The sequence below is a fragment of the Cebus imitator genome, unplaced genomic scaffold, assembly GCF_001604975.1.
Source record: "Cebus imitator isolate Cc_AM_T3 unplaced genomic scaffold, Cebus_imitator-1.0 Scaffold33, whole genome shotgun sequence".
In the NCBI taxonomy this organism is placed as follows: Eukaryota; Metazoa; Chordata; class Mammalia; order Primates; family Cebidae; genus Cebus; species Cebus imitator.
Genome location: NW_016107348.1, coordinates 2,516,692 through 2,543,659, shown reverse-complemented (window position 1 = coordinate 2,543,659; position 26,968 = coordinate 2,516,692). Strand labels below are relative to the sequence as shown.

Below are 26,968 nucleotides of genomic sequence, written 5' to 3'. Positions count from 1 at the left end.
CAAAGGAAAACAGGTTTTGATGTAGATATTTTAAATTTTATTTTTAAAAATGTAAACCCAATAACTTTGATAGGGAAGAAAAAAAGGCTTATGGAAAGACTAGCTTCAATGATTAAGAGCACCGGCTCTGGTCCAGGCCTCCAGCTCTTACTGTGCAGTCTTAAGAGTAGGAGTTAAGCTCTCCACACCTTAATCCTTCTCACCACGAAAGGCAGAAAACAAGAATGCCTATCTCCATAGGACTGTCATGAAGAATCGATGCAATACTCCATGGGCAGCGCTTGGCACAGCAATGTGGCATACAGTAAATGTTCAGTAAGTGTTACATATTTATAAACTCTATCAACATTAATACTAATAACTAATACGTTTGCAAAGGGCTTTCATACGCATTAGCCAATGCTAACCTCACAAGAGTCTCATAAGATAGGCAAAGCAGGGAAAGTGACCTCCACCTCACATCTGAAGACACTGAGGCTCAGGGAGGTAATGAGACCAATTCAAGGTCCCGTAAACATTATCTGGGAGCACTCAGGTTCTTGGTAAGAGTCAGGAGGACTCTTGGTAAGTCCTTTTGGTAAGAGTCAGGAGGACCATGAAACTTGGTCAAAGTCAGGAGGAAGTAGGACAGCATTGTCGGAAGGAGAAAACTTAGCCGCAGAAGTTAAATGTTTATGTATCCATTAACCATATACTAATAACCAAGATTTATTCACAGCTTACTATTTGCCAAACATTGTTCTAAGCACTTTGCATGTATTATCTCATCTGACCCTCACAAAAATGCTATGATACACTATTTCCATTTTAAGCAAATTACTATCTCCATTTTACATGTGAAAAGTCCAAGGCACCACAAAGGTAAGCAGGTTGCCTGAGGCACACAGCTATGAAGTGGCAGAGGCGACACTGAGATTTGAATCCAGAGGTCACGTTTTTAACAATGATACCCTAATACCCTAATGCTTCCGTGCAGAGACTGGTAAATCCTGAACTCTAAGGTGAAGCTTTCGTCAACTGGGCATTGGACGAGATGACATCTAATATCCCTCAACTCCTGAGATTCTAGGACACAACACTTTTATTGTCCAAGAAAGAAATAAAATATTGTCTGAGTCTCTGAAAGTGATACCTAAAGTGGACTTTGGAGAAAGCCAGATAATACATCCTGCTTAAAATAGACATGAAGTAGTCATGAAAATGTGTACTGATTTCAGTAAAGCATGTGACAAGAATATCTCATACAATATTTTTACAGACAAAATACAGAACTGTCCGCAGGCTAAAGCACAGATCAGAATACTTGGGAAAAGCTCAACAGTCAGCACACACTGACCGATGCACTGACGATAAGCAGAAAGCGGAACCCTGATTCTAACTCTCTTTTTTATCCATTACTCGAATGAAAGCATTAAGTCTGTGCTGATAAATCTGCAGATGACACAGTGGTCAGGGTGGGGAGCTCACTCACGCAACAGCAGAGTCCACAGACAGTGTGGTGTAGAAATCACTTAAACTTTGGAGTCAGATCATGTGGTTCAAGTTCACTGGTGGTGACCTTGGGCAAGCGATTTAATCTGCTTTCACCTCAGGTTCTCCATATTTAAAATGTGGATAATACACTTGCTTGAAATAGAGCCTGAAACTTGGTAGACGTTCAATGGATGTTAGTTCCTTGTTCTCAATTGAAAAGGATTTCTACAGGATGAACTGTTGGATCAAAAGCAAGGAGATAAAATGTACCTGATATAAACACAGAGTCTTGAATCTAGATTCAAAAATTAAACTGAATGAGAACAGTGTAAGAGAAAACTAACTCTGTCATCAATTCATATGAAAAGAACCAGAGATTTCAGTTGACTACAACCTCAAGTCAGAAACAGAATGCTACTTCTGTAAAAAAATTAAAAATTAAAAACATTTTATTAAAAATCATACACACACACACACTTCAAAAAGTATTTTAATTGGGCCAGGCGCAGTGGCTCACACCTGTAATCCCAGCACTTTGGGAGGCAGAGGCAGGTGGATTGCCTGGGCTCAGGAGTTCGCAACCAGCCTGAGCAACACAGTGAAACGCCATCTCTACTAAAATACAAAAAAATTAGCCAGGTGTGGCAGCATGTACCTGTAGTCCCAGCTACTTGGGAGGCTGAGGCAGGAGAATCACCTGAACCCACGAGGCGGAGGTTGCAGTGAGCCAAGATGGCACCACTGCACTCCAGCCTGGGTGACAGAGCGAGACTCCATCTCAAAAAAAAAAAAAAAAAGTATTTTAATTGAAATGAATGTGTTAAATGCTGATTTTAATATGCATTGTCTTATTATCTGGTAATTAATGTCCCCTCCCCTTGCAAGGATTTTAAACCAATGCTAAAAATTATGTGGTATGTGTTATGACACAGTAATAAGTAAGGCGCCCTATGAGATCCCAAAGGACAAAGCTAGTCTTATTCAGCCAAGAGAAATCAAGGAAGACTTCACAGAGGAAGTGACCTCTGAGTACAGTCTTAAAGCCAGGCTCATTCCAGGTGGAAGAGCAGTAAGTACAAAGGCATGGAGGCCTGAAAGATGATGTCTTCAGAGATCAGTAGCTGCTGAAGCAGTTGAAGAGACGGTGATTACAGTGGTCAAGGAAAGCTGGGGCATCGTGCAGAGTAGCTCATGAGAAGCCCTGCACACCAAGCCAAGGAGACGCTGCCCAGTAACAAAGCTAATGAATGACAGAACCAAAGGGGAGCTTCAGCTTTCGGACTCATTATGCATCCCCTCTACCTGTGCCGTCCTGTACAGTAGCCACTAGCCATGTGTCGCTACTGAAATTTAACTTAACTAAAATTAAGTAAAATGTAAAATTAGTTCTCAGTCGCATTACTCACATATCAACTCCATAAGGGCCACAGGTGCCAAAAGCCATGTCTATCATCACTGAAAGTCCACCACCAGTGCTGTTCAGTGCCATAAGGCCATCAAGGGAAAAGAAGAAGACTGAGTCTCCACTGCTTTACAAAACAGAAAACAGGAGGGGAAAGAACAGACAGAAGCTATAAGGAGGAATATTTCTACTCCCTATATCTTAAATTTTTTTAATAACAGAAGAGCACCCTTTCAGTGGAAGTATTCCAGCTTGACAGTTGTCTTTCATAGCGATGTAGAAAGAGTTTCTGCACTGAATTCCTGCCCTTTGGTTAGATTGCTTGTGTTCTATCACCGGAGCCTGGCTGACAGCCCAGTGCAACCATCTCTCTAGCTCCTTCGTATCAAATTCCTGTCATACTCACTCACAAAGTGATGTTTCATTAACAATCACTACTCCTGATAGCCCAGCATCCCAACATCCCAAACAGTGGGAATTTTTTACATGGTAGGTGTTTTTAAATTGTGATTCATAGACCTCTAAAACTGAATGCAAAATGTATGTGCATTTTTCAGGAGAGACAGATCTATAACATCAACTAGATGTCAGTAGGATTTGTGATCCCAACATAGAAAGCAAATAAACAAACACTGTACTAGAGAGACCCAGTGGTCCCAACACTCCAAAAAGGGTCATCTAGATGCCATCTAGACACTTACTCAGGCCATCTAGACACTTATAGGTCATACTCTAAAGTTGCAGAGAGTTTCAGACTGACCCTTAGAAACCTAAGGGAACCCTACAACCGAATCATTTTAGAGCTCAACATCTGATCTTCAAGGAGGAGGGAAGTGGAAGTAAAAAAAAAAAAAAAAAGCAGAAAAATAAGCCCAAGGCACAAAAGTTGGATAACTCAGAGTCAAGTTGGGGAAGGTACCATCTGACAACCTCTTGCTGAGATGCTTATTGAACGCTCTCTTGGAAACCTTGGTGGTTCATTTTCTATGTTAGCCTACAGAAACAAACGCACCCAGTTAGATATAATACCAGCTTACCAGCTGGGGAACTTGCCCAGTAAATCTAAAACCTGCTGAGCTATTAGACCATTTTAAAAATAATGACTATGTTCTAAGTATCACCTGATACGTGACAATTGCACCAGGATTTACTTCCAGGTCCTATAGTATTTCCAGAACTAAAAGAACTGATTTCTAGAACAACATACCAATTCCTCTGTCATCTGGTATAGCTGGAGAAGAACGCTTTGGTTCATTTAACCAAAAACAGTGATAAAGAGCTACTTATATAATCAATATGAATTATAAATCACACAAAGCTCAAAATACAATGAAGTGCACACACCAGCGGAACTATGTTGAATGTAATGCAATGAATGCTTCATTGGCAATATTCAGAAAGTACTCCAACATTCTGTGGTACCCTCGGGGTCACCATTACAAATCTCAGTTGTCATTATACTATACGCCAATTAATAAAGAATTCTATGTAATAAAATGCCGGGTAACAAATACTCTGTCTTTCTTTGTTTTTACAGTGAGAAAGCCTGCATCCAGTAATATAGAAACTGAAAGAATCCTAAGTATAATCATGAAGTAGCTAAATCTTGTCTTTTACAGCCTCTCAATTCCCATGTGATGAGTCTTCACTCCCCTCCCAGCCATCCCCTGCCCTCATACCACCTCCTGGCAACCCCCTGCCCCCTCACTAGGGCCACATCTGGTCTTAGAGGTCTTATTCAGGGCAACACAAGGCACTTTGTTGATGCTTGCTGACTCGATAGCAGTCTATTTGGTTATAAATCATCCAACAAAAGTTTACTGAACATTCACTATGTCGCAGCATGTGCTAGGGGCTGGAATTAAATAGGGGCATGTCCTTTCTCAGAACAGCCTGATCCCAGTGGTAAGTCCTGAGAGAACAAGATAAACTAACTCAAAGTTGATCATGACATATATTTCTCTTCATATGTCCCTGTTCTCAAGGTCATCAGCATTTTGTTAGAGAAGTCTCAAAGCCTCCTTACTACCCAAACCCAAAGTGTTAAGTTTTTGTTAGCAGCAGGGCTTTCGCTGGTAAATGAGAGAGAGTTAGGATGAGGAAACGCATCAGCAATTTGTAAGATTGGCCTTCTAGAAAGGCATTGCCAGGCAGATAACGAAACCGTGTACAGCAATGGTTTTCAAAGCATGATTCCAAGACCAGCAGCATCAGTATCAGCGGGAAACTTGTGGCCAACGAAAATTCTCCAGCCCTACTCATACCTACTGAATCAGAAACTCTGGAAGTGGGATCTAGTAAGCTGTATTTTAACAAGCCCTCCAGGTGATTCTGAGACACAGTTCGACAGCCAGTTTTGTAGATGAAACAGGCAGACCACCTATGTCTGATTTCAACGCAAAGGAACTAAATGAGGAATTAGCCTTGATGTTGATGGAAATCACCTGCTGAAAGGAATGGTCCCTGATAGAAAGGCAGCAAAACAGTTCCCAGGAGCACACAGCTGGAAATTGCCAGGACGTTAGTGAGTGACTGTTGAAAATCCATTTCATGCTTTTTGGCTCTGTCCAGTCCCATGAGACAATGGTGTGGAAATTGGGAAAGAGGCACAGAAAGTTTGAAAAACTTCCAACCTACAGCTAAGCTGAAGGCTGGGAAAGGCTCATGAGAATTAATTTTCCTCCCGGTGCTGGTTTTCAGAGCCTCCGCTCTAGATCCAGAAGGCCACGCACGATATCCCGCATCTCAGCAATGATGCCAGAAACTGAGCATCATCGAGGCTCCATCCATGATCCACAGCAGAGCATTTCTTCCTTTCCCCTCTAGCCTGCTACCCACCATCCAGCTGCATCCTTTCAATCCCTCCCCTAAAGGGAAGAAAGATGACCGCCCCCCACAACCTTTAATGACACAGCCTTTGGAAAACTCGCATATATCTGAAAGAGGCTTTCCAAATTCTCCAGAGATGAGGGGAACCGATGCAGCCCAAATGCAGCAAAAATGCAGCAAAAAAAAGAACGCAGAAAAAAAAAAAAAAAAAAAAAAAAAAAAAATAGAGAGCCTCAAGATTATGCAGAGTTACAACAGTGATTCAAATCAGCCACCCACAGGCAAAAAGACCACACTTGGCACAGGTGCCAGAAAGGGCCTCTCTCTGAAGCCTCAGCTGGGCGTATCATTCCCAAGCCCCACCCACCTGCTGGGATTAACTACCTCTTTACAAATGGGTCTATCTGAGGCTCCTTTTTTTTTTTTTTAATAAGTAAGAGGATTAAGGGTGGACTATTTAGTCCTACAAATTTGGAGCTCAAAATACAATAAAGGAAGGTCCTAAGAAGTACCCACTACTCTGGGAGGTGGCGGGGAGGATGTCTTGGATAACCAACACATTTTAAAGTCATTCACTGCTGTTCCCCTTAATCTAGCCCATCTTCACCTGATAAGAATGCATCTTCTAGCTTCTACCTGCTTTCCAGAGATAGGGACACTGGGGCTCATCAAGGTTTATAAGGAAGCATATTCGGGGTGCTCAGTGAGCAAAGATACACCATAAACATCTCCCTGTAATAAGCTTAACACTAAGAATCCATGAGGTTGGGGGAGTCTAAAAACTCTGTGCTGTACTTTCTGTCCTTAATTAGGATTGATGCTGGAAACATGACTGATGGGTGAACCCACACATGCATCCTCTCTGTGTAGGTTTAGAGGATTGGGGAAAGTAACACTGATCCAAGCCCCTCATGTTTCTATCACTCTTTGGAAGGGACTGCTTTAGAAGCCACATGGTGGTGGTGACGGTAGAGGTGGCGGAGTGTTAGACAGTGAATTCCAGGCCTGTTCCCCACAACTACCCCTGCTCCCTGTAATTCCTATGAGAATTCACACTGGAATTTGAAAAAGAAATAGTTACAGATGACTGTTCCTTAGCTTAGTTGTTCAGCATTTCTCAGTGTGAAAACCCAAGATGACAACAGGATTCAGAGTGGCCGGTATCTTCCACTTAACCAGGGTCTCTGAGAAGAAAAGGCTACAAGGTGCATATTTTTGGGGCACTCAGATGTAACAGGGCTGGGTAAGAGGCAGTCATCATAAAAATGGCAAGAAAAAGTGTGTTACAAGATCTCCCCCCAGCTTCCTTCCTGTTGTGTCACGGTCCCACTGCAGAAAACAAAGGTCTTGGAGAAAAAGTGGATTTCTGAAGTTGGCCCTCTGTGAGAGACCTTAATCCTTTCCAAGAGGAAGACAAATAACCTTCCTTTTCTGAAAATCCTAGGAAAAACCCACACATATAATGAATTATTCACAAAGGCTGAACCTAAAAATGAGAGAAGGAGAAATATAGAAAGATGAAAAGATGGGCAGAAAGAGAAAGTAAAGACCTGGTGCGTGTGTGTCTGTATCTCTCTGTTTCTCTCTCTCTCTCTCTCTCTCTCTCTCTCTCTCTCTCTCCCCCTCTCTCTCTCCCTCCCTCCCTCCCCCCAACCCCCCTGAATAAAAGGATATTAATTAGAGTTGCATTTAGGTTCCATCCTTTATGTCTTTGTGGTCAGTAATAAGCAAAATAAGATCAGCAGAGTCACCCCTGGTGGACTGAATTGCACATCTGGGCTTTGGTGTCTGGTGAGCTGTAGCTTTCCAGGCAGCCCTGTGCAGGATGTAAGGGAGGCGGCTGACCTGCTCATCAAAGACATGGAGTCAAAGGTTTGCAAGAGTTCTGAGAGCTTAGCAAAGCTTCACTCAGTTTATTTTCACGAAGAATATGAAGATTGAAGGAAACCAGATGTTCCTATAAAGAAGGGGGAGAGCAGCAGAGTTTGAGGGGGAAAAAACTCCTACATTTTGTACAGCAATGCTATAAAGAGATAAGTAATTTTGGATGGAGCTAATAATTTCAGAGTCTGGATGTTTCAGAAGAGGAAAAAAACGGGCTTGTTCTCGTTACTTTCCTCTTCCTCCTTTAATTCATAGCATGCACCGAGCCTATTGCAGAAAAAGCAAGTGGAGGGAAATGGAGAAATAATGACACGCAAACCAACAGACAAAACTATCACATTCAGGGTATTTTTGTCTCTATCCTCAAGTCATTTCATTTCTGTCAAACTCCTTCACTCCAACTCATTTTCCAGGCTGCATCCCAATTACAAATGGTCCCCACAACAGGTCATGGCCTGGTTTCCAGATGAAACATTACCCACACTTCATATTAAAAGCAAAGCCAACAGACAATTCAGAGATTGTCCTGGGATGCTCGGAAAATGAAGATCTTTCTACCACAGCTTCAGTGCCAGCTGCAGTCACTATCTGTCTTACCATCTGCATCTGTGCACAGGTACCCAGACGATATGAAGCCCCTCTGTATTATCTGGTCATAGGATATAATTACAGACTTCATCCTTGTTGGCTGCCGACGTCTTCCCTAATCAAGGCATCCTGACTCATGATTCACTAGAGTTACATCAAACCTGAAATTCTTACCAGGACCTCAGTCTACTATCCTGCAATGTGCTGCATGTTTATAGACAACCAAAGCAGAAGAAAAGGATATGCCAAAATGGGAGATTTAGGAACTAAAACTTTTGGTAATCCTCACCAAAATCCTCCAAAATGAATCGACAGTCTACAACGGGAGATTCACAATAATAAAGCATATAATCTCTGATCCAAAGTCAGAGCGCTTTGGGGATACAATGAAATTCTCTACAATAAGAAATCATGGATTAATGCCCACAGGTTCGCTGTGATGAGCTTCATTATCTCAGGGCTGCAAACATATTCGACCTGCCTACTGTCAGCCATGTTCATTTCCACACAAAACATGTGCTCCCCTGAGGAGATGACCAACGTGATAGGGGCATGGGGGGAATATCCTATTGCCCAACTCTGGAATAGAGTCGCCAAGCCAGACACACCACTTCTTCCCTTCACACCCCTGACCTGGAAAAGTTCAGACAAGTGTCGGGCATCACACAAACCACGTATGAGGTGCTGTATGCCCACAGGGTAACTGGCCAGGTAACTGGCCCTGGGCATGAACGAATGAGAGCAGGTAAGCTGCAGCATGGTGAACACGGGAGGGCACTCAGAACAGCCAACTGCCAGAGAAGAAGAGAACCCTCTGGATAGCTCTATTAGATGAGCAAAAAAGAAAAGGAGGAATCATATAGAATGTAACATCACATTTTAAATCACATTAGCATTTTTAAAAAGAGTATGGTAAGTGCCATAAGAAAATAAAATTATCTCCCTATGCAGATGTAGCTTCCAAGAAAAATGAAACACATTCAGAGTAGGCTGTTGACTTGCCACCATCTTCCATGCCAACTCTGGGCTGTCTTGGGTATTTCTTCCCATAAGAACTAGACCTCCCCTATTAATAACTGGATAAGGTTACCCTTCCCCTCCAAGTCAGGGTGAGGGTGTCCTAGAAGCATAACTTAAACCATTCCTTTTAGTTAACCAATCTTTTCAGACAAACATGATGAAAGACCAGTAATACGCAGCATGAAGGGACCACTAACGCAGCATATAGAAATGTACATCAACCTCCTCGTCCTACGGTGACTTTCTGCAGCCTATGATAAAGTGGAAGTCTCAAAAGGTGTTGTAATATGAACAAAATCCCCAAGCACGCTAGATTTGCATGTGTCAATAAGAAACCAGGTCTTGGCATGTCTTCTGAACAACAGAACAACCTTCTTTTCTTAAATAAAAAAATAAAAAAAAAAATCTGGCCTTTACAAAGAGCAAAGAAGTACTTCCTAAACTTTCATGAGCATATTAATCACACGGAGATCTTATTACAACGCAGATTCTGATTCAGCAGGATTGAAGTGGGGCCCAGGATTCTGAATTTTTAGCAAGCTCCCAGGTGAGGTGGATGCAGCCCCTTGCTCTCTTTGAGAGGCAGGAATCTAGAAGATTTCACCTTGAACTAAGACCCCTCCCAACTTCAGGCAGGCTGAAATTTCTGAAGGACGTCATTAATAATAACAACTAGTGTTTATTGGGTAATTAGGTAATGTTTTAGGTGTGTGATATATATTAACTCATTTAATTCTCCCATTATTATCATCCTCATTTAACAGATAAGACAACTGAGTCACAGAGTAAAGAAGTAACTTTTCAAGGTCACGGAGCTGGTGAAAAAACTAGGATTTGAACCCAGGCAGCCTAGCTCTATGGACAACCACTACTCAGACTGACTCCCAGTAAGACAAAGCAAGATATTTTGGGAAGTTGGATGTTTAGAAAGGAAAGGAAGTTGAGACTAGGAATTTAGGTGCGTTTCCCACGGTAACCCAATGTTTCCACGTGGTCACCACCAGAGGGAATATATTAGTCAATTACATTGTACAGAAGAAAAAAAAGCAAACATGGTGCATTTTACATTTTCCAACAGGGTTCCACTAAACACCTTAGCAGATGTTCTCTGAACACTGTTACCACAGCCTATATGCTGTAGAACCACTGTGAAATTTCCAACTATGAAGACAGAGGAGACCATTGGGACAGGGCTCAGGGCCAAGGCACAGTGCATGATGCTAAAATCAACTCCCTCGAGAGTCTCTGATTTGGGAGGAGTAAGACTGACAGCCGCACCTTGCGCGCTCGCAATGCCTGGTAGAAAGGCGGCGTCTTTGCAGCGGAAGAGAAAACGTGAAAAGAGGTGACCGCGTGCTGTAGGAAACGTGCCAGGTTTCTCAGCCCGGAAGTACCCGAGGTGCTGAACCTGGGTAACTGGGGACCCAGGGCCGCTGGGAGTTTCGGAGGCGCTGTCCGAGGTGCCAGCGATGGCTGTTGGCACACTTTGCCACCCGCGGGGCAGTTGGGCGGCTTTGTCTACCGCAAAGAAAGGGAGGGCGCCTGTCTGAATAAACACGCCCCTAAACAGGGGCACAGCAAAGCAGCACCTGGTGGATGGGAAGGTTTAGAGAACTGCAGAAGGCGAGCGAGAAAGGAGGGCCCAGGCTGGGAAATCCGTAGACTGCCTAGAGGAATATTTGCGGCGGCAGCACACAACACAATGACATCTGTCGGCTTTGTGCAGCGCACCGGCAGGCGTGACTGCGGGGACCCGACCCCTCCCCCGCCCGAAACCCCCGCCCTAGCTAGATACGTTCAACTCAGGCAATGGATGGCCCGGGATCACTCTGTGGGAGTGGAACAGGGGAGGGGAGTGCAGGGAGGAGGAGAGAGGGAGAAGCCCAGCCAGGGGTGGCTGTGGGAGGATGCGAACAGCAGCAGGAAGAATATCTGCTTAGAGATGCTCCTTCGTTTCTAATGAGGGGTGCTGCCTAGAAGCACCACGCGCCAGCCAATCATGGAGCTGCTGAGGCAGGAAACTAGGGAAGAAGGAGGGGAAGGCCAGAGGCTGGGGTGGGGGGAGTAGGGAGATGCCCAAGCCCTGGGGGAAAAGAGCTGGGTGCCTGGCTAACACTAGGGACTTAAGGCAGCTCCAGCTGCCTCACTGCTGCACACCTGGAGAGTGGGGGTGGGAAAGAGGGAGAATAGGGGAGACAAGGAGGGGTCTCCTTTGCAGGTACATCCCTCCCAAATCTCCCTCCCAAAGTCCCATGTCTCCAACCCACCCCCATATTTAACACCAGACCACTAGCTTGCCTCCTACTAATCACCTTCACCACCCCCCCACCCCCAATTCCTAATGGCCTTGCCAGGCATCCAATCCTCAGTGAAGAACAAGGCAGCGAGCTGCCTAATCAGCAGCCTGCATTTGGTGCACTCGATTAAACCTGCAGAGCAGCTCCTTCCATGCCTGTTCACCCTGACACCACCACCATCAGAGATGGCCCCCACCAGTGCTTTTGGGAGAGCAGTTCCTTTGGAGCTAAGGAGAGAGAGACTGCGTGCACACCTCTGGCCTGGGCAGATAAATGCAGGCCCAGCAGTTCCACCTGGATCCTGGGTACTGAGAGAGCAACCAGCTGGGTCAAGCACTAGGAAGCAAGAGTACCCAACTCAGGACCAAGGAAAGGACGGACCTGATGAGCTGCTCTTCCTTGGCTGAGAAGAGAACTCCAAGTTTGAGCTGTTTAAGCCGTGGCTACAGAGATCACCTCCCCTGACAGACACTCATTCATGCCACTTTCAGTGGAACTTAAACTTAAGTCCCCAGAGTTAGCTGAGTCCCCAGCCAAAAGCCTGTTTTATTTATTCATTTGTCTATCTGTATACAGGATTTTGGCCCAGTGCTCTGGGAGCTTCCGAACTGATAAATCCTCTCATGGAGCCTTGACTTCCCTACAGGAAGACAGTGCAGTATCTCCTGGCTGGTGGGGATAGAAGCAGAGTGGCTAGCTTAAAGGGAGGAAAATGAGACTTGATTATGAAAGGAAGCATTGGGGCAGCCCAATCTTTGTGGAGTGCGGCATGTGAAGGGAGTAGGGGTGGGGAGGGGGCTGGGAATCAGACAAAGCCCAGCCCAGAAAGGGACGCACCCAGGGACACTAGAGATTTCCACACAGAAAAAATAAAAAAGCAAAAGCCTTACCTTGAAAAAAACACTAGTGCCCAAACCGGTCTCCAAGGCACCAAGCTTGCCCCTTAGATGCACCGCTTCAGCAAAGGGGCAAATTGGCACCAGGAAGGGGGTGGGGGATACATTCCATGCTAGGTCCCCCGCTTCACCCGAAGAAGGGGGAGAGGGAGTTATGGTGGGCAAGAAAGGATATGGCCAATCGATGAGCTTCTTGGCATATTTCCTGACAATGTTTTCTTCTCCGAAGATGAACAGGGATCTGTTGACGGTGAAACAGTTCTGCCGGACGGGAATGGGGTTGTACAAAGCCATAGTCCGCGCCCTCTGCGCTTTCGTCTGCTTGTAGGCGGCTGCCTGCCCCGAGGCCGGCACGGGGGTTCCTTGCCGGTTCCTGCTCTGGTCCGAGTCTCCATCGCCCGACCCCGGCCTGGCGACCACCGCCTCCCCGAAGCGAGCCATCCTGAAGTTTAAACAGACAGAAGACACACAAAGGTGATCGCAGCCGAACACCCGCACACAGCAACAAGCAGAAAGAAACAGGGAGACTCAGAGCCGCATCCAGACAGGCACGGGGACCACCGCCTCTGGGGAGCTCCGCGAGCCCTTCGGAGAGGCAGCAGCAGCAGCCCGCCGCTGTGAACTGTTGAATCTAAATGCAACCTCTGCGAAGCTCCATTCCTCAAGAAGGAAAAAAACGGGGGGTAGGGCTTGGGGGTGCTCAGTTTCTGGAGGAAAATATTTTTTTCAAAATGCCAGTGTGTGGTGGTGTTCAGGGATCACAGAGGAGAGGGGTGGAGTAGGCTGCTCTTCAAACATAGCTCCTCTTCTGGCAGACGCACCACCTAGTTCTGGGAGAGAGGCCGGCACCGGCCCGCTAGGTAACAGTTTCGTGATTTATTGGTTGGGGGAAGGGGTAGGAGGGACGGGAAAATGAAAACAAAAGAACTTTTTAAAAAAAAAAATAAACAAACACGAGGACGGGGTTACGGTGACATGCTTTATAACGCCAACCCCCGCGAGTCCATCTAAGAAATTCCACCGCGAAGACTTGGGTCCTTAAATCTACCAGCAGAGAGGCATCCAAAGGTTGGAGAAAGAGGAAGGGAGGAGGGAAGAGCGATACTGAGGTTCCTGCGTAAACCGCAATGCCCAAAATCTCAAAATAAGTCGATCCAAGCGGAGAGAGACAAATGACTTCAAAGCTCCTGCGCTTGGGCTAGAAGTTGAGCAGCATCCAGAGAGCAGCGAAGCCCGAGTGCCAGCATCCGCCCGGAGCGCTCGCCACCGCCGCCTCCCCGGATCAGCATGCAACAGCGATCCGCGGCTGCGCCGCCGAGAGGGCGGGAGCGCGAGCGGGCGGGCGGCGAGCACCGGCGGGCGAGGAACAGGTTGCAGCCGAGCCTCGCGGCCTGGCAGCGCGCTTGTCCACAGCCCGAACTTCCTCACTAACGGCTCGGTCTTCCTCTTCCACCCAGGCAGCGCCCTCGGCGGAGCACTGGCGGGGATGCGGAAGGAGAGGGGGGAGACGAGGCAGGGGAGGGCGAGCGGAGCGCAGAGGCGCAGCGAGGCGCGCGAGAGCGCCCGGGAGGAGCGGGGGAGGAGCTGGCGAGGCGGGAGAGGCGGGGACGCAGCCGGAAGGCTGAGGTTCCTGGGAGGTGAGGCTGGCTTGCCTTCTTGATTTATGTGGCCAAAGGGTAGCGCCCCCGCTGCAAAGGTCCAGTGAAGACTCCCCTTTCCCCCAAGTAAAGCCGAGAGGAGAGGCAGGCGCAGCCGGCGACGCGGCGGAGTCTCCGCAAGAGAGCGAGGGCCTGGCGTGGGGCGCACACGCACGCGCGCCTTGGGTCCCCGCAGAAAGGTGTCCCCAGGGCTGTGCCCTGTTCGGTGCCAGGCGCGGTGCCACGGGCCCACCGCCGCCCTAGCGAGGAGTCCGGGCCTTTGCGCGCCACGTTCCACGGCCGCATCGCAGCTCCTCCGCACCTCCGCACCTCCCAGGCTCCACAAACACTGCCAGGGATTTCCAAGAAGACAGCACCCTCTCCCCATCTCCCCACTTAGCATCTGGGAAGCTCCGTGGGGGAGGCTGGGACCTCTGGGGGTTCCACACTCTGCTGTTGGCGCTGGCTCCTGGCAGGACCTTCTGCCCTCACGGGGCGGCCTCCTGGTTCCCCGCTGGCTGAGCCCTGCTCCACCTCTCCTAGAAGGGCCCTCCATGGTGAGCTATGGGCTTAAAATAACCTTCTCGAAATCCGAACAATCAGAAGGATCCCCCCATCTTTTACTCCCAAATAAGCTCCACGGACTTTCTCAAACCCACCCCATTAATGTAGAAAAAAACAGAATTGGTATCTGAGCTGCAGAGGTGGGAAAGGTGGACTCCAAGCCCCAGGAAAATGCTCCTGTGCTTAGCAGCCAAGCCCTTCCCCACAGGTGACTGGTGGTTTGATCTGAGGACAGAGACCAGCTGTCCCCTCCCATCCCCAAACTAGGTGGGGCACACCGTCCTCTGCGTTTTCCTGTCTTGGCTCAACACATAGTCCTGTCCAAATCCTCCCAACCCGAGCAGTGGAAGGGAAGAAGGAAAGGAGGGGCTAAGGAAGGAAACAAAGACACTGACCAGAGCCCCGAGGCTGGAAACCATAGGTGAGTATGGCTTCACGCCTGTGGTGAGATTAACTGTTGAGAAGTGCATGGCACGTGTGTTCTGCGGGTATGTGTCTATGTGTGGGCAAGGCCATGTGAGCACTAATGTGTGTCTATTGTGTGAGAATGTATGTAAGTGTGTGTGTGTGTGTGTGTGAAGGAAAATTCTCTGAGTACTGGAAATCCAAAGGAATGGCCTAACATGTCCAGCCTGCTGCCCTTGGAGAAGGCGTTTGACCTTCTGATGCAGGGGAGCCCACTGAAATTACTATTCAAGGTGAGTCAGCTCTAATTGTTTTGATTTCACATCATTGCCTGACTCTGTCCTTTCTCGTGCTTTAATCAGAGGGTCCTCTTCTGTCTAAACACCTAGTCAGAAGTGGAATGGAGGGACGTTGGTGCTGTGAACCATGAGGTCCCATCAGCCAGTCAGTCACTTAGAACTAGTCCCAAGTGGCTATCTCAATATTCCTGTAAACTACATAGGGGTAGAAAAAGGGCTTTTAGAAATGATTAAGTGTATGTCACTGCCATAACCCACAGCACAAAATTCATTCAGATCATTCAGTTGAGAAGTATTTTTGAGTACCCTCCACGTGCCAGGCACTGTTGTAGGCACTGAGGATACAATAATGAACAAGATGGGTGAGGACATAAATCATGTACCTTCTTACACTAGATTACACTAGATTGCATAACCTCGCAGGCCAGAAAGCTTCACGAACTTCACTTTCATGCTGTCCTGTCACCCGTTTGCTTTGTGGTCCTGCCTCAGCAGGCTAGGAGGTGGCATACCTTCTTGTTAACACCCAGAATAAGCAGGGCTCACTAGCCTTTTACCTCCCAGGTGTAGTTTTTGGAACATCAGAGACCCCTGACTTGTCTCTTCAGTGTTATCAGATGGCAGCAGAGATCCTGTACTCCATGTCCTGTGTTCTCTGTGGCTGCTGTAATTCTCTAGAGAACTAGAATGCTCAAGACGGGATAGTACATGTGCAAATGACGTGTACATGATGACACACTGGAGTTGCTGCCTTCTTGCCTTCCAAAAAAACAGGGATCATAAATGCATAGGTTGGGAATAATGTGGAATAACTTAGGAACTTTCAGCACCTAGGTAGGTGAGTTAAAAGGGATAATTCTTGGAGGGTGCAGTCAAAAAGGAAAGGGGCAAACTTAAAGGCGTAATGGCTTTGGGAAGAGATGTGGCGTCAGGGCAGGAGTGCTAGCAGGAAAACACACTCTCATCTTCCACCCCCCACCTGGGGCTGTCGTAGCTCTGGAGAGCTTTGAAATCTATGAATTTCTATACTGGTTTCATGCTCTCTAATCCCCCATTCTACCAGCCCCCAAGGCAGCTACAGTTGTTGGTTTTATTTTATTTTTTAATAGAGATGGAGGGGTGGGTCTCACTATGTTACCCTGGCTGGTCTGGAACTCCTAGACTCAAGCGATTCACCTGCCTCAGCCTTTCAAAATGCTGGGTGAGCAATCGCGCCTGGCCAGTGGCTACAGTTTTTATGGTGAATAATATATGTGCTTAATAGCTCTCAGTTTACATAAACTCCACAGCTGACCCTGACTCCAAACTTCTGAGCTTAGCCTGGCAACACAGTATCACAACCCTTATTTGACAGACAAAGCAGCAGGGTTTCAGCAGTGCTCAGCCGTTTGCCCATGTTTGGTAAGAGGCAGAGTGTGGACTTCTAACACAACTGACTTCCAGTCTGTAGCTCTTTCTAAAACCCATGCTGCCCTTCAGGGCAGCAATAGTGTAATTCTAAATTGTTCGTCAAGAGAAGAAACTATGCAATGACACTAAGCCTATGGAAATGCTATGCTTGCCATCCTCAAATTGAATTTGATCAGAGGCCAAGTGCTCCTGGCAGCATGCCCTCAAGATCCAGGAGGATCCTCAGAAAAAGTTCATGATCAGAATATTGCAGTCATGCTCTTCATATGGGAATTTGGTGGGCATTATCCTTCTAGTGCCCGAAGTTCCACTGTCCTATTAAAGACCCACAAATGGAAATGTGGAAAATCAGCAGTTAGTCATAACTCTGATTGGAAACCAGTCTGAAGACCATCTGAAAATCCCTTTCCAGCCTCAGAGTGACAGTAACTGTATTTTCCTGTTGTCAGAGCACCATCTACTGGTCACTTGTGAGATGTCACTGTGAGCCCAGGTGCTTGGCAGCCCAGCACCCTATGCGCTATGCCTCAGAGTCCAGACATTCCTAGGCTCTGACCTCTCGTTAACAGCCCTCTACTCCTCTGTGGGACTTCGTTCAGGTCCAAGCCCTAAATTTCACCACAGTGCAGCCAGCCCATCTCACAGTACTCAGAAAGTGCAGCCCCACACACTGGGCACGAGGTCAGCACCACACACACCCTCCCAAGTTAAGATGGGCTTACCAAATGCCCCACATGTTTTTCTGCAAGCAGTGACCTGCCAAGTGGAAACCCAACAGGAGCTAAGGAAGCAAGTGGAACACTTTCCTAGTTTATCAAGCCCATGAAGACTACTACATTTCAGAGCATTTCTCCCGCAGCCCTTCTACTGCAGTGTATCATTGAGCTACAGTCAGGAGTGAAGGAGACTGGTAGGCAGTCCTTCCAGCCTCTTCTGGAAAAGGCAGAAAAGGTGTCCACACTGCTGCAGACCAGACAGGCTGTGGGAGTTTGTACTAAGACAGATCGACACGAGTGGCAAAGCTGGGGACGCAGTTTGCCTGTTACCCTCATTCTGAAGCTCTTCCCAAATCTGTCAGGCCTTGGACCATCTTCATAAGAGATTTCAACCCATCACTGAGAAGTCTGCGGATCTGGGCCTCATCCAGAAGGCCTGTGCCCCTCCCATCAGGCCTGCTCCTTCATCTTCCCCCACTCTGCCAGTTACACTCAGATAGCTTATGCTTAAGTTATCAGAGCCCCTTTTGTTCTATTTTTCCTTCGTTGAGCTTTTCCAAGAAATAGACTCTTATGCAAAGCAGCGCTCTAGGGAACATAATGCAGAGAGGATTTGGGAGTGGGTTCTTAAGAAAAAAGTTGGCAGGAGACCATGTGCAAATGCATAGTGGAGCAGAGGAGCATTATGGCAATGCAGACATCTTGGGAGTCTGGTGGCTTTCACAATACCTCACAGCCCTTACTTGGGTGAAAACATAACTTCACATCCTTATGTAATGTCCGTCCCTAGAATCAGCATCTCTCAAACCTAAGCCTGAGAAGCCCCACATGCCAGCGTGCTATCAGCTAAACACAGGTCAGCAAAGTTGGCCTTAAAATATTTTAAAAGCCATTCATGTATGACAACCCATCGCTTCCTGGGCACCAACTGTAGTGTTATCTCATTGCATCTTTGCAGCAGGACTGTGAGGCACATTCTGTTATCTGACACCCAGAGGGTCAGGAACTTATCCAAGTGCACATAGCTAGGAAATAGCAGAGCTGGATCTCCTAATACTAAGGACAGGATTCTTTGCAATGTGTGGCCATTGTTAACATACTGCATGTCAAAATAATATTTTCCTTGCTTCAGAGTCCAGTCATAGGCAGGATCTTAGGCTTTAGAGAGGTAAGGCATGACCTTGAACCAGAGAGTCCCCCAGAGGGTTTAATTGCAAACCATTCTGCCCCAGTGGGCATACATACCATTCTGCCCTACAGGGCTGTTATGAAAATTAAGTTAATATGCATAAAGCTCTTAGAACAGCACCTGGCACACAGTAAGTGCTACATAAGTGCTTGTTATGTACATTTCAGCTTCAGTAGCTGTGACCACGGTAACATATGAAAACACTGCGTGTCTACAGGCTTTCTGTTTTTGAAAGCAGACTTCAGAAGTGCAGCCAGGGATGAACACACTCTAATGCGTGCAGGGTGGATAGAGGAGCAAAGACATGTCAGTACCTGAGATCAGGTCAGAAAGAGGAAGAAAGGAAAAAAAAAGTAGTAAAGACCAGTCTCTGGGGACCCAAAGGCCATGATACCTGAGAGAGCTGTGTGTTTGTTTACTTATTCATGAATTCCTAAACCCATTTAACAAATGCTCATTAATCCCCTTTGATGTTCCACACATTGTTCTCAGGGGTTCTGAGTCTCAGAGATAAATTAGACACAGTCACAGCCTCTAAGAACTTACAGTTCAAAAGAGGAGAAGGGAAAATGTACCCACGAAGGGCTCAAATACAAGGCAGGATGTGGAGTGCCCCACAGGAGAGCACTGGGAAGAACAGAGCGGGGAGCCATCCCCTCCCACTGGAGGCAGCCAGAAAAGGGAAGGATCCAAACGAGATCTCTGAAAGAGTTAGTGTTGGCGGCATGGAGCAGCAGCCTGGAGCATGAGTGTTTAGGATGTGGGGGGTACACAAGATGTGTGGGGTTGATTACTCAATTGGCGTTTTTATTTTCTTTCGATGTATCTAGGATCACGAAGATTATAGCATTACCACTTCAGTCCTTTATTTTCCATAAGATGAGGTCACTGTTCAGCCCAGAGAAAACCCAAAAATATGCTTACCCTAAGAGATATTAACCTTTATTGGGAAAGTTGATTTGGAGGCTCAGAGTTTAGCCCTAGACAGCAAAGGATCCCACGCCCACCACCATCTGCCTCTCCTGCCAACCTCAGGGCCCAACCTTGCTGCTCAGCCAAAGCAAAGTGCAGCAGGAGGACTCAGAGTGCTCCAGCTCCCACTGATGGGGGTGAGCAGAGCGTGAGAGCAACCGGCAGGAGCACATCCATCCATCCACCCCCACGACCTGTTGATTCAGAAAACACAACACAGCCCACACCTTGCAAAGCCTGCTCAGCCCGGCTGGGGTCATGCTGATTCATTCATTCAGCAGACATGCAATTAGCACCTTCCACGTGTCAGGCATCCTGTCAGGGGCTAGCTCCAAGGAGGCCGTGCCTAGGAGAAGGTGCCCAGGTTGGATTCGTGTCTTCCTTCTCTTGATCCACTCCCTACATTTCTCTCTTGAAGATAATGCCGCAGTAACAAAAAATGCAGCTCACAGTAGCACTCAAGCCTAGAGGGGCCCCGAAGGCCCAGAGAAGAGAACAAGTTTCCACTGCACCCACCAATCTTGGCTCTCCAAGGACCCTTTGTGTTGGAATCATCAGCAGATTAAGCCACCACCTGTCCATCACCACACCCTCACTCTCCTACTCTCTCCTACACTGAGCAGCTGGTTACACCCACCTAGTATAAAATAATCAGAGTGAAGAAGGCATTCCCATATGATATGGACTTAAGGCCAGTTTTGGAATGTACACCTGGGCAGGCCATTTACTGGCTCTGCCCCTCCCACTCCACAGAAATTGCTCTGAGGCTCCTACAGAACCCTGATGGTCCTTTACCCTCCTTCTCCTTGACCACTCTACCGCATTTGATGCCACTGACCTCCCTACTCCTCAGAGATCATCCTTCTTGGAATCCCAGTCACCACATCTCCCAGTTTCTCACCGTTTCCTTCTCCTCCTCTTACTGCTGTCACCTCTGGGGCACCCGCGGGTCTGTCCCCAACCCCCTTCTCTCCTCTGACTTCTCTCCCTTCAAGGTTATATCCTTACCTGCCATTGCAACTGCCCCCTCCACACCACATCTAGCTCCTAGCCCTCACCTTTCACCTTGTTTCCAGACCCAGGTGTCCAGTGAAGTTATGGGTAGCTACTTATGGATTGTCTCTCATCCCCAAACTCAATGTGGGTAAAAGTGAAGTCACTGCAATTCCTTCAAATCAAGCTCCCCTCCTAAAATGCCAGTTTCCATGCATGTTTCATTGTCATCACCTAACCTCAGTGGGTCCTCACTGCCTGTAACGTGGCCAAACGCCTTAGCCTGACAGTTCAAGGCAATCAGAATTCAACCTATCTTTCCAACACCGTGTCCTCACACACCATAGTATGAGGTACATAAATAAACATGCCACACCCACTCCTGCCTCAAAGTCCTGCTCACAGCACCTGCTTCACACTGCCCCAAGAACTACCTTCCTCTTCTCTGCTTCTCCCACTCCTGGGCCTCTTTCTGTGCACAGTTCAGTTCAAATCTGCTCTCCCATCAAGCCTTTCATAATTGTTCCAACTCTATGACCTTACCTCCTATAAACTCACAGAGCTTCTGTATCGTTCATAGTAGTACCGTGTTTTCTCACTGATGTTGTCATGACTGTAACTTCACCATTATGTTCATATTTAATTTTTCAATTATGTATGCCTTATCTCCTCAACTATGGTGTAGCTTCTCAAGAGTAGAGGACATATCTTTCCCTTTGTTTTATTACCTAGAGTGCCTGCATTATGTTATCCTCACAGCAAGCCTTTGCAAAATAAATAGTCAATGAATGCCTGAATCTGCAGCAACTGTTAATGGTGAAAAAGGGTTTGAGTGTCAGTCAGGTATCTGGCCCCTGTCTGAGGAGCTACCCTTCCCCTAATACATTCTAGCTCTGATGAGGAGCCCTTCTCTGCTGCCAGGTGTTTCCAGCTTCTTGTGAGTTGAGTGGCCATCAACCTAGATGATAGAAACAGGAATAAATGTACTTCTCTTGTAGGAGATTAAGTGCCTCTAACTCAGAGGGAACCTCTCCAGCACGCTAACTGCCCAAGCCCCATCTTATCAATCATTAAATAAGAGGGTTCATTGTCTTATGAGGAATAGCTCTTGCTGTTAGAAACAGAGTTGAAATAAGATCTGGGGAGTCAGTTATTAAAAGGAAATAGCTCCCCACCTAAAGAATATTTTCAGATCCCTTTCCACAGAAAATTAAACATAAAATTAAAAAGTCCTGCTTTAAAAAAAAACAAACAAACCACTAATTGGTTCTATCACTTCTTTGAAAAAAAATTTAAAAGGCAAATGTCATCATGCCTATTTCCCTTATGAAGAATTACATAAGAAAATGACACACACATGTTTGCAAAGACCCATGCACGCTAGATTCTGATGTGATCCCAAGTTCTGTCAGCCAAGTATACAAACACGCAAGTTATCTTCACATGCTCCGGGAGCCTGCAGACAGGCTTAATGCAGTACATTCAAACTTGAAGAATGGCAGGCGCTTTTGCAGATTTCTGAATATTCCCAATGTGCCATTTACAAATTGGAAAGGTGGAAATGTAATTCTCAATCAAGAGAGACTTTCTGAAATACTCCTCTGTAATGCCACTGACAAGCCAGCTCCTTGGACACACACACACACGCACACTGACGATTTAGCTTTTTCCTATAAACACTTGTATCTTTTCATAAAACCACCCCATCTCTGGATCATATTTTTTAATAATATTCTTCCATATATAGTCAAGTACTAACAGAATAATTTAAGGCTTCCAGTTTTGCTACTTTCCTTTTGTTTAATAATCTCTAGTTTCATATTGCAAATTCTGGAGCTATTAAAAAAAATCAAAGAAAAAATGGACATGGTTCAAACAAGGAAAGAATAATCGCAAAGAAAAGTACAGGCGATGCTGTTTGTATTATTTGTCCTAGGTATTAAATACTTACTACGTGCAAGGCTCCACACTAACTAGATTCACTTTCCTTATTTCTCAGAACAAGTCCATGTGGTAAGTGCTGTTATAAACCCCATTTTACAATAAGAGAAGCAAGACTGGAAGAGAAATGACTTCCCTGATGGTCACATAGGTGGTGGGTGACATAGCAGAAGGTCAGTCCTAGGTCAACCGGACTTCAAAACCCATTATCTTAGCCACTTTAATCCCTCTCACTGATATCATTAATAGAGATTTGAGCTAGGGCATAGAGATTGCATGATGATTCTGCAGTTCCAAGAGGCAAGAATATATCCAGACTCTACAGATGGTGCCAAAGGGCCTCAGAATAAATGAGTTACCAGGGTAGAAACAATACCAGCAGGCGTGCACCTCAGTCCTGCGTGCACCTCAGTCCTGCTTGGGTTTATAGCCTTACATGCAAAAATGGCAAAAGTAGTGCCTGCCCTCTGAACCGCGTGGGGCTACTGATAAACCAAATGTGACGATGCATTCTTAGCCCGACCCGCTGCTGCTACTGCTGCTGTCATCATGCACTGCAATGTGCCAGAGCAGCAGGAGTCAGGCCAAGAACCGCGTGCTAATTCAAAACTTATTTCACCGTTCAAAATTCTCAGAATTCAAAGGGTCTGCTATTGCCCACAATTTATGCATGACGAGCATGGTTTTACACCATTTACTTGTTTTTCAGTGAATGACCAAGTCTATCCAAAACATCCCAACCCTGAACTCCCTGGTAGGTCAGCCGCAGGTAGCTATCTGCAAAAGTTATTGGCCAAACTCTGGAGAGGTCAGGAAGGGAGGGAAGGGAGGAAGGGAGAGAGGATAGTTGTTCATCCATAGAAAATAGGGGTCTGCTGCATTGTAGATACAAATATTGTACAGTGCTGTGTTCAGCAAATCCAAGGGTAGCACTGCTCCTACCATTCAGGAACATCGATCCTGGTCATTAGTTCTAACTTTAATTTTCTTTTTCATGAATACTGTTGCTGCCAGTGCGTGCCACTAAAGGACTCTGCAAATTTAAATCCTCCAGCATCTCAACTTGTTGTTTTCCTGCCTGCACTCCAGCAGGTAAAACGCCCACAGACTCACAGTGCTCTGGGCTGTAGAATTCACAGGAGTCTATAATGTTCAGGTTATTTTTAAACTTTGAGGCCACTCTCCCTTCCCACGAACAGCAGGCCTGCCATTTAGAACGGTGTTTAACCCACACCCCACCTACTTTGAAACTTTAGCTTTTTATGTTAAAAGAAGCAATACCTCAAGCGTGCGCATGAACACACACACACACACACACACACACACAACACGCATCTAAAAACTAAAGACAGTCACTAGCTCACTGGGGGTGAAAGACCCAGCTCACAGATTGATGTTGAGATTGTAGAGACGACGGGTATGAAAATGCTTTGTAAACTCAGTTGCCTGCCACTATACGTGGTATTACTATTATATTTACAGGTACAGATACCAGGCATTATAGGTGATGTCAAAGACAGCTTCCTTTTTTAAACAATAAATTTAATTGTGTACATTTGAGATGTACAACAGGATGTTATGGGATACATATAGACAGTAAAATGGTTACTACAGTGAAGCAGATTACCATCCATTATCTCACATAGTTTTTGTGTGACAACATCAGCCGATATCTACTTATTTAACACAAGTCCCTAACACAATATAATTTTATTAACTTTATTGCACATGCCCTGCATTAGATCACTAGACTCATTCATCCTACATACCTGCTACTTTGTATCCTTTGATCTACATCTCCCCACTTCCTCCTCCAGTTCCCCACACCCACTGGTGCTAACCACTGTTTCATTCTCTATTTTATTCTACATATATGAGATCATGCAATATTTTTCTTTGTGTGTCTATTTCACTTAGGATAATATCCTCCAGGTCCATCCATGTTGGGGCAAATGGCAGGATCTACTTCTTTTTTAAGGCAGAATAACAATCCAGTGTGTGTGTGTGTGTGTGTGTGTGTGTGTGTGTGTGTGTGTGTGTCTACATATACCACATTTTCTTCATCCATTCATCCATTGACGAACATTTAGTTTTTTCCATATCCTAGTTATTGTAAATAATGCTGCAATGAATGTGAGAGTGCAGATATCTTTATCAAGTGGTGATATCAGAAAAGAAATTACTTTCACTGAGGGTGAAAGACCCAGTTTACAGAATGATGCTGAAATTGTTGAGATGATGTGTATGAAAATGCTTTGTAAACACCGAGTGTCACACCACGGTGCGTGGTGCTATTGTTATGTTTTCAGGGACAGACACCAGCCATTATAGATGATGTCAAAAAACAACTTGTAGGCCAGGCACGGTGGCTCACACCTGTAATTCCAGCACATTGGGAGGCCGAGGCGGTGGATCACCTGAGGTCAGGAGTTCGAGACCAGCCTGACCAAAATGGTGAAACCCTGTCTCTACTAAAAATACAAAAATTAGCCGGACATGGTGGCACATGCCTGTAATCCCAACTACTCAGGAGGCTAAGGCAGAAGAATTGCTTAAAATCGGGAGGTAGAGGCTGCAGTGAGCCAAGATCCCACCACTGGACTCCAGCCTGAGTGACAGACTGAGACTCTTATCTTAAAAAAAAAAAAAAAAAAAAAAAAAAACACCTGTTATTTCCAAAAGGGAATTATATCACTACAATCAAAGCATTCAAGGCCCTTTATTTGCCCAAAGAGCCACACAGAAGTTGGCCAAGAGGTGTTAGGTTGTAATTTTCTTCAAATTAATTACATTTTTTAATTGAAAAACATTGGGAGAAAAGGGAAAGAAATTCTGAAAACAACCAAAAGAGTATTAAGTTAAAAAAAATCAAAGAAACTCTTCAAAGCAGCAACAATAACCAACATCTGTGCAAGGCTGAAGCATTATATGCCTTGTTGATATGCACAAGAATCCTATAAAGTAGGTATGGTTAGCTTCAGCCATTTCTTAAGGCGAGTAAAGATCAGAGAAACTAAATTTCTACACTAAGATCACACACGGCTACACTTGGAGCCCGGACCTGCCTAATACCAGAGGCCACATCTTACTACTGTCCTTTGCTATGGTTTGAATGTTTGCATCGCCTTCAAAATTCACATTAAAACTTAATCCCCAGTGCAGAAGTATTAACAGCTAAGTTCTTTAGGACATGATTAAGCCATCAGGGCTAATCTCATGGATGGGATCAATGTTTTGTGAAAGGGCTGGAGAGAAGTAGCTAGGCCCCTTTTATCCATCAGCTTTCTGCCATGTGAGGACACCGCCATCAGCGACTCTGGAGGAAGCAGCATTCCGGGAAGCAAAGACCACATCCTCGACAAACACTGACCCTGCCAGTGCTTTGATCTTTGACTGCCCAGCCTCCGTAACTGTGAGAAATAAATCTGTGCTGTTTATAAATTACCCGGTCTAGAGCATTTTGTTACAGGAGCAAAAATAGACTAAGACAACCTTACTGCAAGAGACAAGCTGAAGAGAAATTGTAGCCTGAAACTTAAGACTAGATGAGGAGAGTTTCAAGGGCCCAGAGGAGAAGAGTAGGGGGTCACTCCGGACTTGATAAGAGCCAAGCAGTAGGCACAAAGCCTCCTCCACCCTTTACCTGGGAACCGTAGGCTTTGCGTGAACTACAGATCCCCGTGTAACCACTTGGCCATCAAGGCTATGGGGAACAGGATGGCACAGGCAAAATCAATCATAGAAGGTCCCCAAATGTCCTCCCCTTGGTGGTATACCTCTCAGGGGAAAAGGCATTGTTGCCACAGTGCCCTAGGAACCTATTAGAAAATAAATCAAGGCCAGATGTGGCAGCTGACGCCTGTAATCCCAGCACTTTGGGGAGCCAAGATGGGAGGATCACTTGAAGCCAGGAGTTTGAGATCAGCCTGGGCCACATAGTGAGCATCTGTCTCTACAAAAAAATAAAAATAATTAGCCAAATGTTTTGGCACATGTCTGTAATCCCAGCTACTCAGGAGGCTGAGATGGGAGGAATGCTTGAAGCCAGGAGTTCAAGGCTGCAGTGAGCTGTGATCACACCACTGCGCTGCAGCCTGGGTGATAGAGATCCCAACTTTAAAAAAAAAAAAAAAAAAAAAAAATGTTTTTTTACTCTTTTTTTTAAAAAAAAAAAAAAAAAAAAAAATAAAAAAAAAAAAAAAAAAAAAAAAAAAAAAAAAAATTTTTTAGAGACTTTTTCCCAAAAAAAAAAAAAAAAAAATCAAGCAGCTTGCTCACGCTCACTTGTGCATTCTCGTGCATGCTCTCTCTTGCTCTCTCTCTCTCTTGCTCTCTCTCTCTCTCTCTCTCTCTCTGCAAATCTTTTAAACAAAACTCTTAACGTGCAGGAGGGATGACTCACTGGAGAGCCTCCTCCACTCCCCCTCCCTCCTCACCCTCTGGCTGAAGCACT

At 45.9% G+C, this 26,968-nt stretch overlaps 1 protein-coding gene and 1 long non-coding RNA gene across 8 annotated transcripts in view; one reads left to right on the top strand and one right to left on the bottom strand.

The window, feature by feature from the left end:
• The window catches only part of CACNA1E (calcium voltage-gated channel subunit alpha1 E), a 496,128-nt gene that overhangs the window by 314,882 nt on the left and 154,278 nt on the right, over positions 1-26,968 (bottom strand). For all 7 annotated transcript variants that reach the window (XM_017524464.2, XM_017524463.2, XM_017524471.2 and 4 more), the window contains exon 3: positions 12,565-12,831. In XM_017524464.2, coding sequence (XP_017379953.2) covers positions 12,565-12,831 — 267 coding nt within the window. The remainder of the gene's footprint in view (positions 1-12,564; positions 12,832-26,968) is intronic.
• On the top strand, positions 13,171-25,941 carry LOC119470530. Its single transcript, XR_005199436.1, has 3 exons — positions 13,171-13,249; positions 14,858-15,011; positions 25,797-25,941. It is a non-coding gene; the product is annotated as an uncharacterized LOC119470530 (long non-coding RNA).